The following is a 15,374-nucleotide window of genomic DNA, read 5'->3' on the forward strand; positions in this document are numbered from 1 at the left end:
GGCTGGTGTTCCTCCCATCCAACATTTAGAAAAATCCTACATAGAAACAAACGGATGGAAACGTGACCTCCCTGGTGGAGCTTTTGCAAACTGCGGTGAAAAGAAAATTGAAAAAGAACTCTAGTTTCAACAAACCCTACATTCGAAGTGACCCAAATGAAACAGGGGAAAGGTCAGAGGTCGGATGTTTTTAATGGAAGCTCCGCCAGCACGGAATGATTTGAATATTTAACACCCAACTCAGACGGCACTGAATCAAATATTCCAAATTAAAAGTTTCTGCCTGACATTGAAGGTTATTTTAAGTTCATGGTGATGAGGAGGAAGTCAGTTCAGACACAAATGTCAAAGTTCAGTTCTTTAACTTTCCCACTTCATCACAGTTTACCTTCCTGAATTTCATTCTTTACTGATTTCTTTCGTGGTTTCCATTCATACATCCTTTTCTTCCTTCTTTTCCCACCAACCCTTTGGTCCACTTCATGACATCACGTCCTCTCTGTCTCGCTCTTCAGACAGATAGATCCTGAACTTCAGCACTTCTGGGAAATCACCAGTGTTTTTCTCCTGCTGTATTTCTCCTCTAATGTCCTCCCTCTGTCCTCTGTTTGCCTCTTTGCCTTCGCCAGGAGTGGAAAATCTAGTGCTTTACTTCAGTGACACGGCGTGGTACGGTAGCAGTGTTTTTTTTTCTTCTCCTCCTTCTCCTCCTCTTCTCCATTCTTCCCTCCTTGTCTCATCGGCTTCATCACATCTGGCTCTTTAGTTGCAAGATGTTCGTTACCGTCGCTAACTTTGTCGCTGGACACACCTGAAACGCAACCAAAGAAGATCAAATACTCACCTTGTTTAACGGCCTAAATAAAGAAAGTCACATTGTTATAAACTGTGAAATTACAACATCAGGCGGTGTCATTCTTTGGTGGAACAGGTTGTGTACAGCGATCCATTCTGCCTTCTGCATGTGTGTTGGAGAAGATGACAGTGAATCTGCTGTAGAAACTGTTTACTCGTCTGTTCAAATATTTAGAGACATCGCCGTTTCCCTCATTACAGGCGTCTGTGACGCTGAAATGACAGGACGCAAACACACAAACCCGTAGAAACTAAACTCCAGGGGGAGCCCAGGTCTCCTCCAACACAACAGGGTGTCATCAAATCTGGATCATCTCCAAAATCAACTATCGATTTCCACCAGCTTTCATCCATCTGCAAGCGTTTGAGTTCCCCTGCACACAGGCGGTGACCTGATCTCCTTGGTGGAGCCAGGACTGAAATAAACACATGAAGGCTCCCAGCAGGACGGGTCACAGGTTTCTTCTTCATGCTGAAACCGAGCCAGCGAGTCCAGAGGCTCGTTTGAGGCTACGCTGAGCTAAAATTATCTTTCTAAATTGCTCTTTAATGTTGTGCACTTCGCTGCAGCTTGTTCAGTCAGTTGAAGCAGTCAAATCACCAGAGACCAGATCGCTCAGGACGGCCTCCATTTCTTCTACGTGATGTCTCTGAAGAGTGTAAAGGGACTGGGGGACTATGGATGGACATCCACAGTCCTCTTTCACACTGCACACCTCTCAGCTGCCTGAGGGCTTCTCAGCTGCACTGTACTTTAACCCTGAAGTGTGCAGGTAATTAAAACACCAACCAGATGACTCAGATGTTTGATACTGGAAGCTGGAAAAGGACACACACACACACACACACACACACACACACACACACACACACACACACACACACACGAGGAGATGTATAACGAGCAACCAGTCCCCGCCGTGCTTGTGTTTTTACTGTTTCTTCACACCTAAACCCCACACCTGCTGTGTCCAGGTGCGCGTAGCTCTCAATGTGGCACTAATCCATCCAGACATGCAGTAGATCGGCACCTCGTCTGTTTGTGTGGTGAGAAAAGGAATGAGGGTCTAACTTTGTTTCCCTTTGGCCGCTCACATGTGTGGAAATCCATTTGGAGCCCCGAATCGTGAGCAGCAGAGACTGTTTATTAGCTGACTCCTAGCTTGTCTTTGCTAACTAGTCCGCAGTCGGTCAGAACACTCGATGAAAATACGCGTGAACGCATCAGATAGCATGGTGGTTTCCATGGGAACTGAATGGACTTCCACTTTGGTACACTGGACTATGAGAGACTCTGGATGTGGAAACCAGACCTGATTCTAGTGTGCAAGAACCCAACTGCCTCTGTGACAGCGGTCACCAAAGGCACCTTTTCACATTCTGTTGGCACAGAGTTTCGCTCTGTCGTCGTTCATTCAGTTCCTGTCCGAGGACACTTTGTGAATCTGAGAGGGATTAAAGTTCCTGCTTTGAAGCTCAGGTTGGAGGGTTCAGAAGGTTAAAGGATAAACAATCATGTAACCCCACCAGGAACATACACCCGTTATTCCAGAGTTGTAGCCCCCACCAACTCAAAACTACGACCTCATGTTTATTCATCATCATGATTTTAATAATTGAGCTGATTGATGATGCAGTTTGAAGGGATATTATTCATCTAACGAGCCCACGGGGGCCAGCGAGAGGACGGCATCGGTGTGTGTGTGTGTGTGTGTGTGTGTGTGTGTGTGTGTGTGTGTGTGTGTGTGTGTGAAGGGGGGGTAGTTCAGTTGTATCAGCAGTTTGTTTGCCAAATTGAAGGGGTGTGTGTGTGTGTGTGCGTGTGTTACCATGGGGACGTCCTGTAAGTTGTATTCAGGGAAGCAGAACGAGCCGGGGAGAAAATTGGCAGTCGAGTGATTCCTTCTTTCCAACACACACAAGGTGAATCCTCCTTGAGAACACCTGCATGTCGTCCAGGACACACTCAAACTCTCTCTGCCTCCTTCTCTGTGTCCTTCCCTCCTCTTCCCTTCTTCCCCCTCTTTCCTCTTCTGTCCACGTCCTCTCTGCCCCCGTCTTGAATTCAGCCAACCTGACATGCATTATTTATGAGGGACATTCAAGCGTCTCCCTGTACTGAGACAGACGCCGCAGTACCGCCGTCCAGCACCAGATGTCAGTGTTGACCAGTGAACGTTGACTCCCTCTCGCCCAGCTTTGCTGAATCCTCTTCACCAGAGGTGTCAGATTCACTTTTTGAGGGAGATGAAATGAAACATCAAAACACATTTACAGGCCAGACGACTCTTGTCTTTTGATTTACTTCACAGTTTGAAATGAGCTTGGCTGATCCGCGCAGGCCCAGCAGGCAGGGGCCTTCATGCACTTTGTGTCCAGATACACTGGTTTAGGAGGGTAACTGTCCACTCTGAGTCTGGCTCAGGTTTCCTCTGCATTATTGGATCTCTGAATGTTAATAAAGTGGTGTAGACCTGCTCGTCATGAGAGTTATTAATCACTGCTTTATCATTGAAACAAAACAAATAAGGTACGACTTCTTACGCAGATGCACCAGGCGACTTTGTCACCCAGCCAAAAGACTGACGAGTCCAAACTCTTCAAGGAGAAAGACACAAGCAACTCAGAGAATCTGTTTGGTTGTGAAAGTGCTCGTCCTCCTCTCCCGTCGTAGAGCTCTGACACTGATCTACTGTACTCAGCGCTGTGGGTGTATCAAAGTCTGATGCATCTCCTTCCTCTTAACTGCTAAGCTAAATTACTGCTAAAAACTGTGAACACACACACACACACACACACACGTGCGAGGTAGTTTATTCTGACTCAGTCTCACACTGTGCCCCGCTCCCACAAACACTCCCCAGAGAAGCTGCTGTGGGTTCATCCGAGTGCTGCACCATTAATTGAATGGTAATCAAGACGTCAGCCTCCGCAGTTCCACGTACGCACGGCAAACAAACTGTCACAGTTTGAGCCACAGAGGCCATTCACATGTCAAACTCTGTCTGCAACATTAATGGACGAATCTGATGCGTAAACATGAAGAAATTGGTCTTCTGTCAGCTGGGAGTCTCCTCAGAGTGACAGGCCTTGCAGTTTTAGACTAAAGTACTCTTCCAACATGGCCGCCTCATAGACTGCCGTGTGAAACTGAGCTCCCTCCGCCTGCTCTGCTTTATTGATAAGTACATTCAGAATGTGAGGTTGCAAACAGATGAAATTAACCGAGGCTTTCTGCGTCTTTTAGTTGATTTTGTCTGTTACGATATCCTTATTATTGTATTCTTTTAAGTTTATGTTTAAAAATCCTCAACAACTCCCGTGCGTGTTTCATGATAGCAGGTGAGCCAAGTAGTGCAGCACCGATTCATCCACTGTTGAAAGCGTTTCCCCACCACCTCCTATCAGCTCGCTGCTCTCTAAACTTCTCTGCCTTTGTTGGCGCATCACCGTGATATGCAGAGCGGTAAAACAGCGTGAAACCGCCGACATGTTTGCACACAGTCCAAGCGCGCTCACGCTCAAAGTGCTCCGAAGCAATCCTCAACATCACAAACTCCCCAGGACTCCTTTGAAATCTGGCATTTCATTCTCGTTCTGACACAACTCTGCTTCTGACTGGGTTTCAACACCAGACCGGTTCAGTCAGGTAAAGGTTCTCTCAGGTGGTGAAACAGGTCGCTGTGGCTTTCATCAGGTGTGTGTGTGTGTGTGTGTGTGTGTTGTGTACTTTGAGATCTTTAGTTAAGAAAGGTTGTTTTGTTCCGCAGAGCTGTTTTACTGGCAACAATGAGTCATCCGTAACAACCAGAGAACAGGCTGTTTCTAATTTGGATCGTAAATGTTTAACCGTCATGGCCGCCTGGCTTTACAATTGGCAAACTTAGAAAGGTAGATAATAAGCAGGGGGCCTGCGTTTCCTCACCTCAAACACCAGGTCAGTCGGGGGTTCTGTCCCCGCAGGTGGACGGAGACTTTTTGGTGAAGGCAGTTATCTGAATCCGAATGTTGCCTTTCATCTTGGTGGAGAGGTTTATAACGGAGTGCATTGTGTCTGAGCAGCTGTCAGCAGCAGTGGAGAAGTCTGTTGCAGGGGAGCTGTCAGGATCAACACGAACAGAGGGAAGTACATGACGGACCTCAGTCAAAGACACTCTGTTCGGTTTGAACTTGAAGAGCAAAGAGGCTGAGAGTTTTCCTGAAGTCCGTGGATGTCTTCCTTGATTGTAAAGTCAAACTGGCTGCCACGCGTCTGTTGTCCCGTCAACATCCATTCAGCGTCATTCAACGCCGTTCAGGAGCCGACAGATCTGAGATGAGAAAGTAGCCACAAACATTTGTTAGCGGCCATGCTAGCAGGATGCTAAAAGGGGGGTCGGTCCTCCACTTTGGACTGTGCACCACAACTCCAGCATGACTCGGGAATCTCTTGCAACTGTGGAATTTTGTTTGAGCCACTGAAACTCCTCCCGAAAAGTCACAGTTGTACAGTTTGTTCTGATCCACAGACCGACAGGTTGTGGATGGCTGGCGAATAACCGGCTCTGTGGTTTATGAGACGTGTATGTTTAGTTTCGTCAGATAACCCTCACAAGCTAGCGCCGGTTCTAGGATTCTCAAGTTAAGGATGCAGTCGTTAGAATTAAAAACGAATGTTAAGATCAGCTACACCGCAGACGCGTGACTTCACCGTCATCACAACTAGTTTACGATCCCGTTTTCCATGCGATGTCGTTCAGTGCCTGCAACAGCCTCTGTCCGCTTGTTAGCAACCGCCATTTTTAAGTCTCTGGCGCATTTAAGGCCGCAGGAAATGTGGAAATGTCTTCAGCTCACGTCACCCACAGGCCTTACTTCAAGCATTGAACTGAAAACTCATGGAATGTGAGACGAGGGAAGCGGCCGCTCAGCAATGGCGAGTTATATCCAGGTCTTTACTGAGCCGATCTGTAGGTGGCGCTCTGTCTCACACAGATCTGAAACATTAGGAGGGTGGGTCTTCTGTTAATCTGTACAGTTTGAATTAATTTGTATGCTGAAAATCTATTCTTCACTCAGTATCGGGGTGTTAATTCGAGGCTGGGATTATAAATGACACGAGAGCAGAATGAAGTCTTTTAATTTGATTGTCTGTCAGATGATGGCAGCAGTCGAAAAGGGACCTTTAAAAATGAACAGGAATTACGTCAAGCATAACAACACGAGGAACATTGGCTCTGGGAGCTTGAACCTCTTCGAGGGGTGAGAAGGTGTGAGACTCCTGTTCAGCTCCGCCGCTGATTGTTCCAGTCCAGCCCGCAGTATTACAAGAGTTTCATCAGCGTGTTGCCTCAGCGGCTGCCTCGCCAACGTTACGTCAACAAATTGGACTTTTTAATCAAAGCATAAAGGGCAGTGTTTCTCTCAGATCAAAGCCATCAACGCTCAAAAATCAAGAGCGACCACACACGCGCCAACCCTCAGATCAGAGCTGTGACGTCTCAAATGAAGGACCGGGCTCGTTCCCGTCTCAGACTTCTCACCTTGAGTTGTGTTACTGAGGTGGTTTGTTTTTTGTTGGTTTTGTAGGCCCAGGTGATTTAACTCGAGCAGGCTGAGAGCATCCATTCTTAAAGAAAGTTAAAGATTAATCTTAAAAAAAAAAAAAAAGCAATCAAATTAGGAAATAAAGCTGCAAGCGGCAACGAAGGGGTCAGGAAGTCCAACAGGGTAGTTTCCATGGCAACCTGAACCGATCATATTAAATATGTTGCTGTTGGATGTGAGAGGACAGAAGATTGAATGATTTGACTGCACTAGACATTATTGATGCAGTGAAATTCACACTGCGGCTTCTGTGGTGAATCCACCAAACGGAACCTGAAGGCAGCGATTTTTTTTTTTAACGAACCGATGAATAAAATGATGAATAAAATCAGACGCGTTGACACGTGTGCGCGTACTCCGTGCCTCCTGAAAGCGTCTTCAGATCCCATCACTGAAACCACTTTCAGGAGGCGGTCTGGGCCGCGGGGAGGAACCAGCTCATCAGCCGACGTCATTTGCTTCAGCGGAAAAACTCTGTATGACAACATGCGACCATGTGAGAAGCTTCTAGAGAGACGCTGGCATGGGGACTCAGACACAGGTGGTGGTTTGGTTTGGCAGGAACACGCTGAGGGACAGACCGGTCGGTGTTTGTGTCCTTTCTCTCTCATTGCTGCTAATTTCTGCCTGATTGAGACGGACGTGTGACTGTGTTGATGGACGGGATCCACACCAACATCTGAGCCAGGGCCCGCGGTCTTACAGACTGAAACCTGTTCCTTTCTTTGTTTTTCAGTCACAGATACTTCACTCCTCCACCCAGGAAGACCAGAAACCACTGACAGCCCCACCTTCAGCAAAGCCTTGCTCCACCCTTCCCACTCATCGTGTCTCGGACCACCCTGAAACCAACGCCACCCACTGCTCCCCGGAGGAAGGAGAGGCTGATGGGAAACAAGCAAGGAAGGAGGAGGAGAAAGAAGAGACGACAAAGAAAAGAGGAACCCATAACAGATCCCTCCGGCTCCCTCAACCTTCTAAACTCCACCTCTTCCTGTCTCAGACCTCCAGCTCCGCCGCCACCATCGCTGCTGCCTCTCGTCTCCCGAAACCAAAGAGCCACTGAGCGAGCCGCCAGTGTCTCAAACCGCCTTCCCAACGCGCAGCAACATGGGAGCTTGCACTCTCGTGTGTCCTGGTCTCGTCCTCTTCATTTTAATCTGCTGGTGAAAACCTAGAACACGCTGGGTGCCACTGTATGGACCCAGTGACCCGAAGAGCCCCTAAATTATTGAAGCTGTAAATCCGATTATGTACCGTTAATTTATTTATTGTGAATATTGTCAGCACTGTGACTAACATAGAGGTTTAGAGATACAGTACCACTTTATTTAACACGTCCCGTAGTCTCCTGATAGTTTTCTACAAATAAAATGACTTTTATCTGCACTAAGAGAGAGACCCTGTAGGCTGATACTTGAATTAATTAATCAATTAACAGTTGGTCACTCAGAGGATGAAAACTCAAACAACTTCAGTAAACTGAGTATATTAGACTTTCCAGGAGATTAAAACAAAACTGGAAGAATAAAGAATGACCCTCCAACTATTCCGCTATGATACGCCACGTGTTTTTCTTTGTTTTAATTATTTCCATCAGAGGGCGAGTAAATGAAAATTTAAAAACCCACATCGGAAGCTTGTGGGTGTGTAAATCTCTGGAGTGACACTCAGTAGGTTTACGTGCGCAGTTCGTTAGGTAACTTAATTTTGCGATGGAGGAAGTGTGTGTCCGTCTCCGGAACAGCAGGTGGCGGTGTTGCCCCTCGCACCCGGTTCATTTGCAACCCGAACAAGTTGGCAAGCAGCATCCCTGTTGAACGGCAGACTCAAATTCTTTCACTTCTCCTCCCTCTGTCCAGAAATGCTTCATTTTTAGTTGTTTAGCCGCCATTATGCCTTCCTGACTTTGTGCTCTTGGGCTTCCGGCGCAGGAGTTGGACCTACGGAACATGTGGGAACAGTTTAGGCCAATTATGGGCTGACGGGAGCGCGTACGTACGTGATTCAATCGATGTCGGCCCGACTGAGTAATGATGGACTCGCTGCAGTCTCAGTCAGAGGCACACAAACTGACAGGTAACATCATGTAAACGTGATCATCACTTGCTGTGTGTTAGGAACCCATCAGCCTGGTTCAGGGCCGGTGCCCAATGTGGAACCCACGGACAAAGAACCACATCCGGGCCGGGAAAAGTGGTTCCACGGCAGCACCGACGCTTTGCTGGACTGGACGCCATCACACCAGGAGCTATTGTGAGCGCAGCAGTCAACCTGAGCAGTTAGCACCGGAGCTAGCATTAGCTTTGCATGGGAGGAAAGGGGCTGACTGACCTGTGTCAGAGCTTCCTGCCTTCCTCCTCTTTCTTGCTGTCCCAAAAATCTCTTCCAGCGAGGATCCCGCCCTCGCTTCCTCGCCTGAGAGTCACCGGAAAACGACGACGTGCATCCTGCCGAAATCTTGGAAGCCAGAAAGCTTCCCGGCTGGTCTCTCCGTTGGTTTTAGACTCTTGGCTGCCTCGAACCTGCTGCCCTGCAAGACAACACAACTCAGAGGTCAGAAATGGTTTAGCCCGACCTTTGAGGATATCAGCTAACAAGCTAATCGTGCACCGCTGATGTCCTGCTCATTTGTCGTGTCACTGAAGTGACATTTCTTGGTTTTAGTTCACTTTAAAAAATGTAAAAAAACCTCCAGGTTAAATCATGATTAAATGATGACCAGCTGATTTTGTAACTCTGTTCACACCAAATGCGAATTCGCGTCGCATCACTTTAGTGTCCATTTGTGTCATTCACGCGAATACGCTCACCTGCCCGAGTGGCGAGTGTTTCTGGCAACGTTTCTGTCCGCCATTTCACCACGGATATACAAAGAACTGTTGCGTTGTACCTGCCGTGGAAGGCCGAAATACGTCGGAAAACTAAACGCCGTCGTATCTGGGTTAACAACACCATCTAGAGGCGAGCTCAGCTCGGTGAATTTCACCGCTCGGCGAATCGAGCTCCCCCAGGGGCTGCGTCTGGATAACCGCCGCTTCCAGCGGTATTTTTGGATGTCGACTGGCCAGTTTCACGACCTGCTCGCTAGGACGGTGACAGGATTTCACGAATGGACACCAACTTATTCAACCGGTTCTTGTCATTTTGACACGTAGGGTCGTGTAGCACCGGGTTCCCACACACAGCTACAATCGACTTGTCCTCCATCTTGCGACGCAATCAGCCCTGACGTGGGGACATCCTCAACGCTGATTGGCTGTCTTGACGCAAATTTTTCAGCATTCGTTCGCGCCGCCCGACTGAAAATTCACAAAAGAGGTGAAATATTTTTCACTGCAGGGAGAAAAAACAAAACAAAACATTTCAGGCATTTAACTAAGAGCCCATTGAAGATTAAAGCAAAGAGGGACGAGGGAGCCAGAAGTGCATCAGTGCTGCTGTCTCAGGACTCGTGCCTGCTCCGCTCTCTTCATGTCCAACCTGAGTTAAAGGCGTTTAGTCTCAGTAGGGTCAGGGGACGCAGCCCAGGCAGACGCTGCCTTTCTGGCTCACGCGAAGGAAGTTAGCATTTGATTCACAATCAGGGTGGACACCCAGACTTGCTGCAGATGTTAATACGCTACCCCGCGTGACTTTGTTCAGGAACAACTGCTTTTGCACAGCGCAGCGTTGAAGCGCACCGAGACCTGAACGCGACTGCTGGAACCATGGTACAACCGACACACAGCTTCGATCACAATCCTCCCTTCAACATCAGTCTGACTCCCGACGGACAGTCTGTCTGTCTGTCTTGTAACTCCGTCTCCTGACAGTCATTCTTCTGGGAGCTGGACGTCAATGGATGCGTCGCCTCCAGACGTTCTCAGCTCCTCCATCCAGCCTGCCTGCTCTCATGTATTCAACTCTTTATGCAATGAAACACGTAACAAAGTTAGAGGGTCGACCCCACAGAAACAAACCCTTAGCTTGTCAACCACGTGATTCAGGACCGGCGGTCCAGTGTGAGGATAAATATGCAAAACCACCTCGGCTTTGTTTCACATTTCCTGCTGTGGATGCTGGTTCGTGTTCCTGGAGGCGATCTGGAAACGTAGAGTTCCTGACAATCTGTCCGAAAAAAATCACTCATGCTGGTAGCTCCGAACCGAGGAGAGTCTCTGAAACCCCGACACGCTTGAAATGTTGATGAGGAACACTGGAAGAACAGCAGCAGCTGTGAGGCGTAGCGGCGGTCGGTTGCTGCGAGTCCGTTAACGACAGATCGATGGCAGGCGATTGATAACCGTTGCCATCATTTAAAAGCAGACTCGTGTGGTGACTCATCCTTTACTTCCTCCTTCTTTTGCTCTCTTCTCTCTCTTTCATCTACGTCCTTCTTCCTCACCTCCTCCTCATACAACTTCTGTCCCTCCGTTACTACGTTGAATTCAATCCTTCTAAAAGCTAAAAGCAGCCCCTCAAATCTGATTGTTTTTGTGTTTTTGCAAGATTGAAATTGAGTATTTTTTTGTTTTTTGGAGGTTTGGTCCGACTGCCTGTCTCGTCTCTAACCAGCTCATTTCATCATCTTTTCTCTCTCTCTCCCGGACTCGTCCTCTGTCTTTGGCTTGTTCTTTCTGTCTCGTCTGTCTTTCTTTTCCTTCCCATTCAACCGACGTTTTTGTGCGAGGATGTAGCGTTGGGAAGGATAACAAGGCCAACGGGGAGAGCAGGATGTGAAGAGAGGCAGCTGTAATTGGTCTCTCTTTTTTTGCTCTGTAATGTCTTAATACTCATCTCTTCTTCTTCTTCTGCTCTTTCATTCTTGTTTCCTTGTCATCCTCCCTTCCTGCGTTTCCCTCACTGCCTCTTCTTTTGTTAATGATTCAATATGAATTCAGCGCAGAACTCCCTCTCTCACTAACACACACACACACACACACACACACACACACACACACACACAAATACACCTGAGAGCAACAGATACCACTCAGTTGTTGTAGGTAAACCTGGTTGCCATGGTGATACAGCCTGGAAGTCATGGCAACGGCGCCATAGGGATTGAGCAGGAGGTATGTGTCCACTGCTCTGTTACTCCTTTTTTGTTCTTGTGTTATACACACACACACACACACACATACACACATCTACGTATGTGTTTCTACAGATTTGAGGACCTCCCCGGCCCCTCACCCATCACAGCTACTGTCCTAAACCTCCGGCGCTAAAATAAACCGAAACTGTGTTCCAACAAAACAAAGTCCGGGCAGTCAAATGTTCCCAAAGTTCTGCCAGCAGCCGGTTTCTGTCCAACATGGTTCGGTTCTGATGGAGACCGACCTGCGTTTGGTTTTGCCTCAACCCTTAACCACCCATCTCACCCCTGGCCTCTACCCTTAACCACCCATCTCACCCCTGGCCTCTACCCTTAACCACCCATCTCACCCCTGGCCTCCACCCTTAACCACCCATCTCACCCCTGGCCTCCACCCTTAACCACCCATCTCACCCCTGGCCTCCACCCTTAACCACCCATCTCACCCCTGGCCTCTACCCTTAACCACCCATCTCACCCCTGGCCTCAACCCTTAACCACCCATCTCACCCCTGGCCTCAACCCTTAACCACCCATCTCACCCCTGGCCTCAACCCTTAACCACCCATCTCACCCCTGGCCTCAACCCTTAACCACCCATCTCACCCCTGGCCTCCACCCTTAACCACCCATCTCACCCCTGGCCTCCACCCTTAACCACCCATCTCACCCCTGGCCTCCACCCTTAACCACCCATCTCACCCCTGGCCTCCACCCTTAACCACCCATCTCACCCCTGGCCTCTACCCTTAACCACCCATCTCACCCCTGGCCTCAACCCTTAACCACCCATCTCACCCCTGGCCTCCACCCTTAACCACCCATCTCACCCCTGGCCTCCACCCTTAACCACCCATCTCACCCCTGGCCTCTACCCTTAACCACCCATCTCACCCCTGGCCTCCACCCTTAACCACCCATCTCACCCCTGGCCTCAACCCTTAACCACCCATCTCACCCCTGGCCTCCACCCTTAACCACCCATCTCACCCCTGGCCTCCACCCTTAACCACCCATCTCACCCCTGAGCTCTTAATACTCTCTGTCTTCATCTGGTTATCGCTGAGGGTTACGGTCCAGTATGGCGGCCCCTTAATCAGAGAATAGTTTCAATACTTGATGGTTGCCGTCTCTTCTAACATAGCCGTTGTCTCTTCTCTCATTTTCCGCTCCTCATCCAGGTTTTGCTTCTTTCCCTCCATATTAATAGATTCTTCACCATCCCTCTCTTCTCACCCTCCCCCCTTCATTGTCTCACCTCCTGGTCCGATCAGTTGCTCTCCATCACCATCACCTTCATCATCCGTATGAAGCAGCGGCGTGTGTTCCCAGCAGCCTCCACCAGCACAGGGGAGTCTCCGCGGACTAAAATCGGAACAGATTAACCGTCTTAGCTGAATCTGACGCTGGATTTACCTGATGAATATTCCCACCCCGGCATCGGCTCTACAGGCTGGCCGCTGGCCGCCAGCTAGCTTAGCTCTGGAGGTCGTTTCATCTCAAACAGGGATTCATTCATGGAGAGTAATAAGAACTAATCTGCCTCCCAGCAACCTACCGTCCAATTAATACCCTCCTCCAACAAAACAGCCGCTCACCTCCGAACGAAATGGAAGAGCAGAGTTGGAAGCGCTGAAAGTTCCTTGGAGGGAGACAGTTTGTGACTTTATATTTATGTACTTTAGGGCAGCTTCTTTCTGAATGTTTTAGGATGTTGGGGGAGGATAATGTGATGGGTTAGAGAACCCTCACACCTCGCTTTCTTTACCACCATTTTAATCCAGCTAAAACGTAACAAATGCATCCTCTGAGATCGGCGTTCCGCCAAAAGGACGTGGAGCGTGTAGGGCTTCCTGCGGAACTCCGCTCTCCTCTGAGCGTCAGCTCTTGCATCGCAATTGAAGTCCGAGTGAGTTTTCTAATCAAATTAGCATCCTGACTTCTATTAATACTAATTAAAAATCATTATGTTGGAACTTATTTTCCAGACGTGCGTCGCCGCCTTCATTAGCCGGGCGGACATCACGATAAATGTTAAAAGGATTAAACTGGCATCGCCACCCTGGCTTCAGACATGGTCACTTTCCTCAGAACCTGGAAGTGGAGGGACAGAGAGTCCCGCTGTGTCCCTGACGGCAGGGTGAAATGGAAGATTTGGAATTAAACCAAACATCTGTTTTAATTTTCTGGCTGCATGCTGAGTCACGTTGGCGCTAACGTGAAACCCTTCGTCTTCCTCAGATCTGTCCTTTAGCTTCCAGTGGGGCGCCGAGCAGCGTTAATTCATGCGAGCGGCACAAAACTCAGCGGGGGGGGTTTCTCAGGCAATCGGCTTAAACTCATCACCACAACACCATACACCCTACGCAGAGGTGTGTCTGGTCCTGGCCGCCGCCGCCACCAAACACAATCAAATGAGTGACAATGAAAAGGTTAGAAAGACAGAAACGAGGATCATCAATTTAAAATGAGAGCGTGAATAAATCTGCCCTTGAAAACAAGGTCAGAGATGTTCATTATGCTGCGGAACATCGTTCATCGGAGAAATAATGAAGATCCCGAGATCCTCCTGTCCCACTCGTCTCAAGGCTTCTTTCCATCTTTCATGTCTTTCCATTTTTTTTCTTCTTTTTTGCTGTAGTTTCTCGTGAAATGAAAGAAAACCGCTTGTTCAAGTGTTTATACTCCGACAGGACGTTTAGGGTTTGATTCCCACCAGGAGCGGGAAACACTTGAAACACTCCGAGTGGAGACGAGCGTTCACCCTTCGCTCCTCCTCCCTCTCTAGTCTCTCAGCTCCCTCGAGGTAAAAATGGAGAAACTCGCTTGAGGAAGGTTTTTCAGCTCAGCCTGCCGTCGCAGTCGCTGGAAAAATAATTCCAATAGGAACAATAACAAAAACGTCTGGTGTAAACACTCAGTCGGACCGAGTTTGACTGTCAACTTTAGTATTGTGAAGTCAAACTAACTTGGATTGCCACTTTTTAATGTTGTACAATTTTCAACATTAAAAAAAAAAAAAAACACCCTAGAAAGCCGCCGTGTTCTCCGTGGCAACGACAGACGAGGGAGCACGCGCCAGGGAACCTGCAGGTCTGTGTTTTGGCCCCAATCTGGTGATCAGTGGTGGTGACTTCATCGCCAAAGGTAAAATTTAAAGTGAGAGAACCGCGTCCGGAACGTCTCCTGGTGGGGATCTGAGCTTTACAACAACTTGATCTTGGTGTGAAGACACAAACCTGTCACTGTGATTACTTTAAAAACATTTTCACGAAGACTGGAGGACTTTGATGGACAGCGTTCACTGTGACCCCACAAAGCGCAGTCTTCGTGCATGCTAGTTGTCGCAGTTTTGTTTTTAAAATTGCATCAACGATCGCGCAGGAGTGGGAGCAGTCCGGTCTGTCCCCTCCTGAGCTGTCGGTTGCGGTGCTTTGATTGATTGATTGATTGAGCTTCATGTCGTCTCCTTGAATAACGACCGGGACAGGAGGCGTCCTGTTTCTCAGCTCGTCCACCGGAAGCTCGTTAGTTTGACTGATGTCAAGCTCCGAGTGGTTGACGTCCATCAGTCCTCCGCTGGAATAACACGCTCCTTTTTCCCTGAAGCGTCGGTTGAAAACTTGAAGCTCGGTTGCTGTGCCTCCAAAACTGCTGCTGCTGCTGCTGCTGTCCCTCTGGTAGAGATCTGAAACGGTCGCAAACATCGATGAAAGTTCTGAAACGATGATGAAAGGATGAAATGACAAAGCGTTGGAATAAAGTTCTAAAAAAATAAATAGATAAAAAAACAAGCGTTGTTGGTGATTTAATCAAAAATAAACAGTGGAATATTGTTCTCTCTCTCTAATTA

General features: G+C 48.3%; 1 protein-coding gene across 4 annotated transcripts in view; it reads left to right on the forward strand.

The window, feature by feature from the left end:
• Positions 1 to 11,387, forward strand: part of ccser2b (coiled-coil serine-rich protein 2b) — a 32,083-nt gene extending 20,696 nt beyond the window's left edge. For 2 of the 4 annotated variants that reach the window (XM_086194963.1, XM_086194964.1), the window contains exon 14: positions 7,178 to 11,387. In XM_086194963.1, the coding sequence (XP_086051089.1) occupies positions 7,178 to 7,507 (330 nt within the window). In that variant the 3' untranslated portion in view covers positions 7,508 to 11,387. Of the gene's footprint in view, positions 1 to 629; positions 670 to 7,177 lie in introns of all 4 variants that reach the window. The other 2 variants (XM_086194966.1, XM_086194965.1) reach the window with 2 other exon arrangements.
• Positions 11,388 to 15,374: the final 3,987 nt, after the last annotated feature.

The sequence above is a fragment of the Aulostomus chinensis genome, chromosome 23 (genome assembly GCF_037954235.1).
Source record: "Aulostomus chinensis isolate RoL2024-O1b breed Wild chromosome 23, RoL_Achi_v1.0, whole genome shotgun sequence".
Classification (NCBI taxonomy): Eukaryota; Metazoa; Chordata; class Actinopteri; order Syngnathiformes; family Aulostomidae; genus Aulostomus; species Aulostomus chinensis.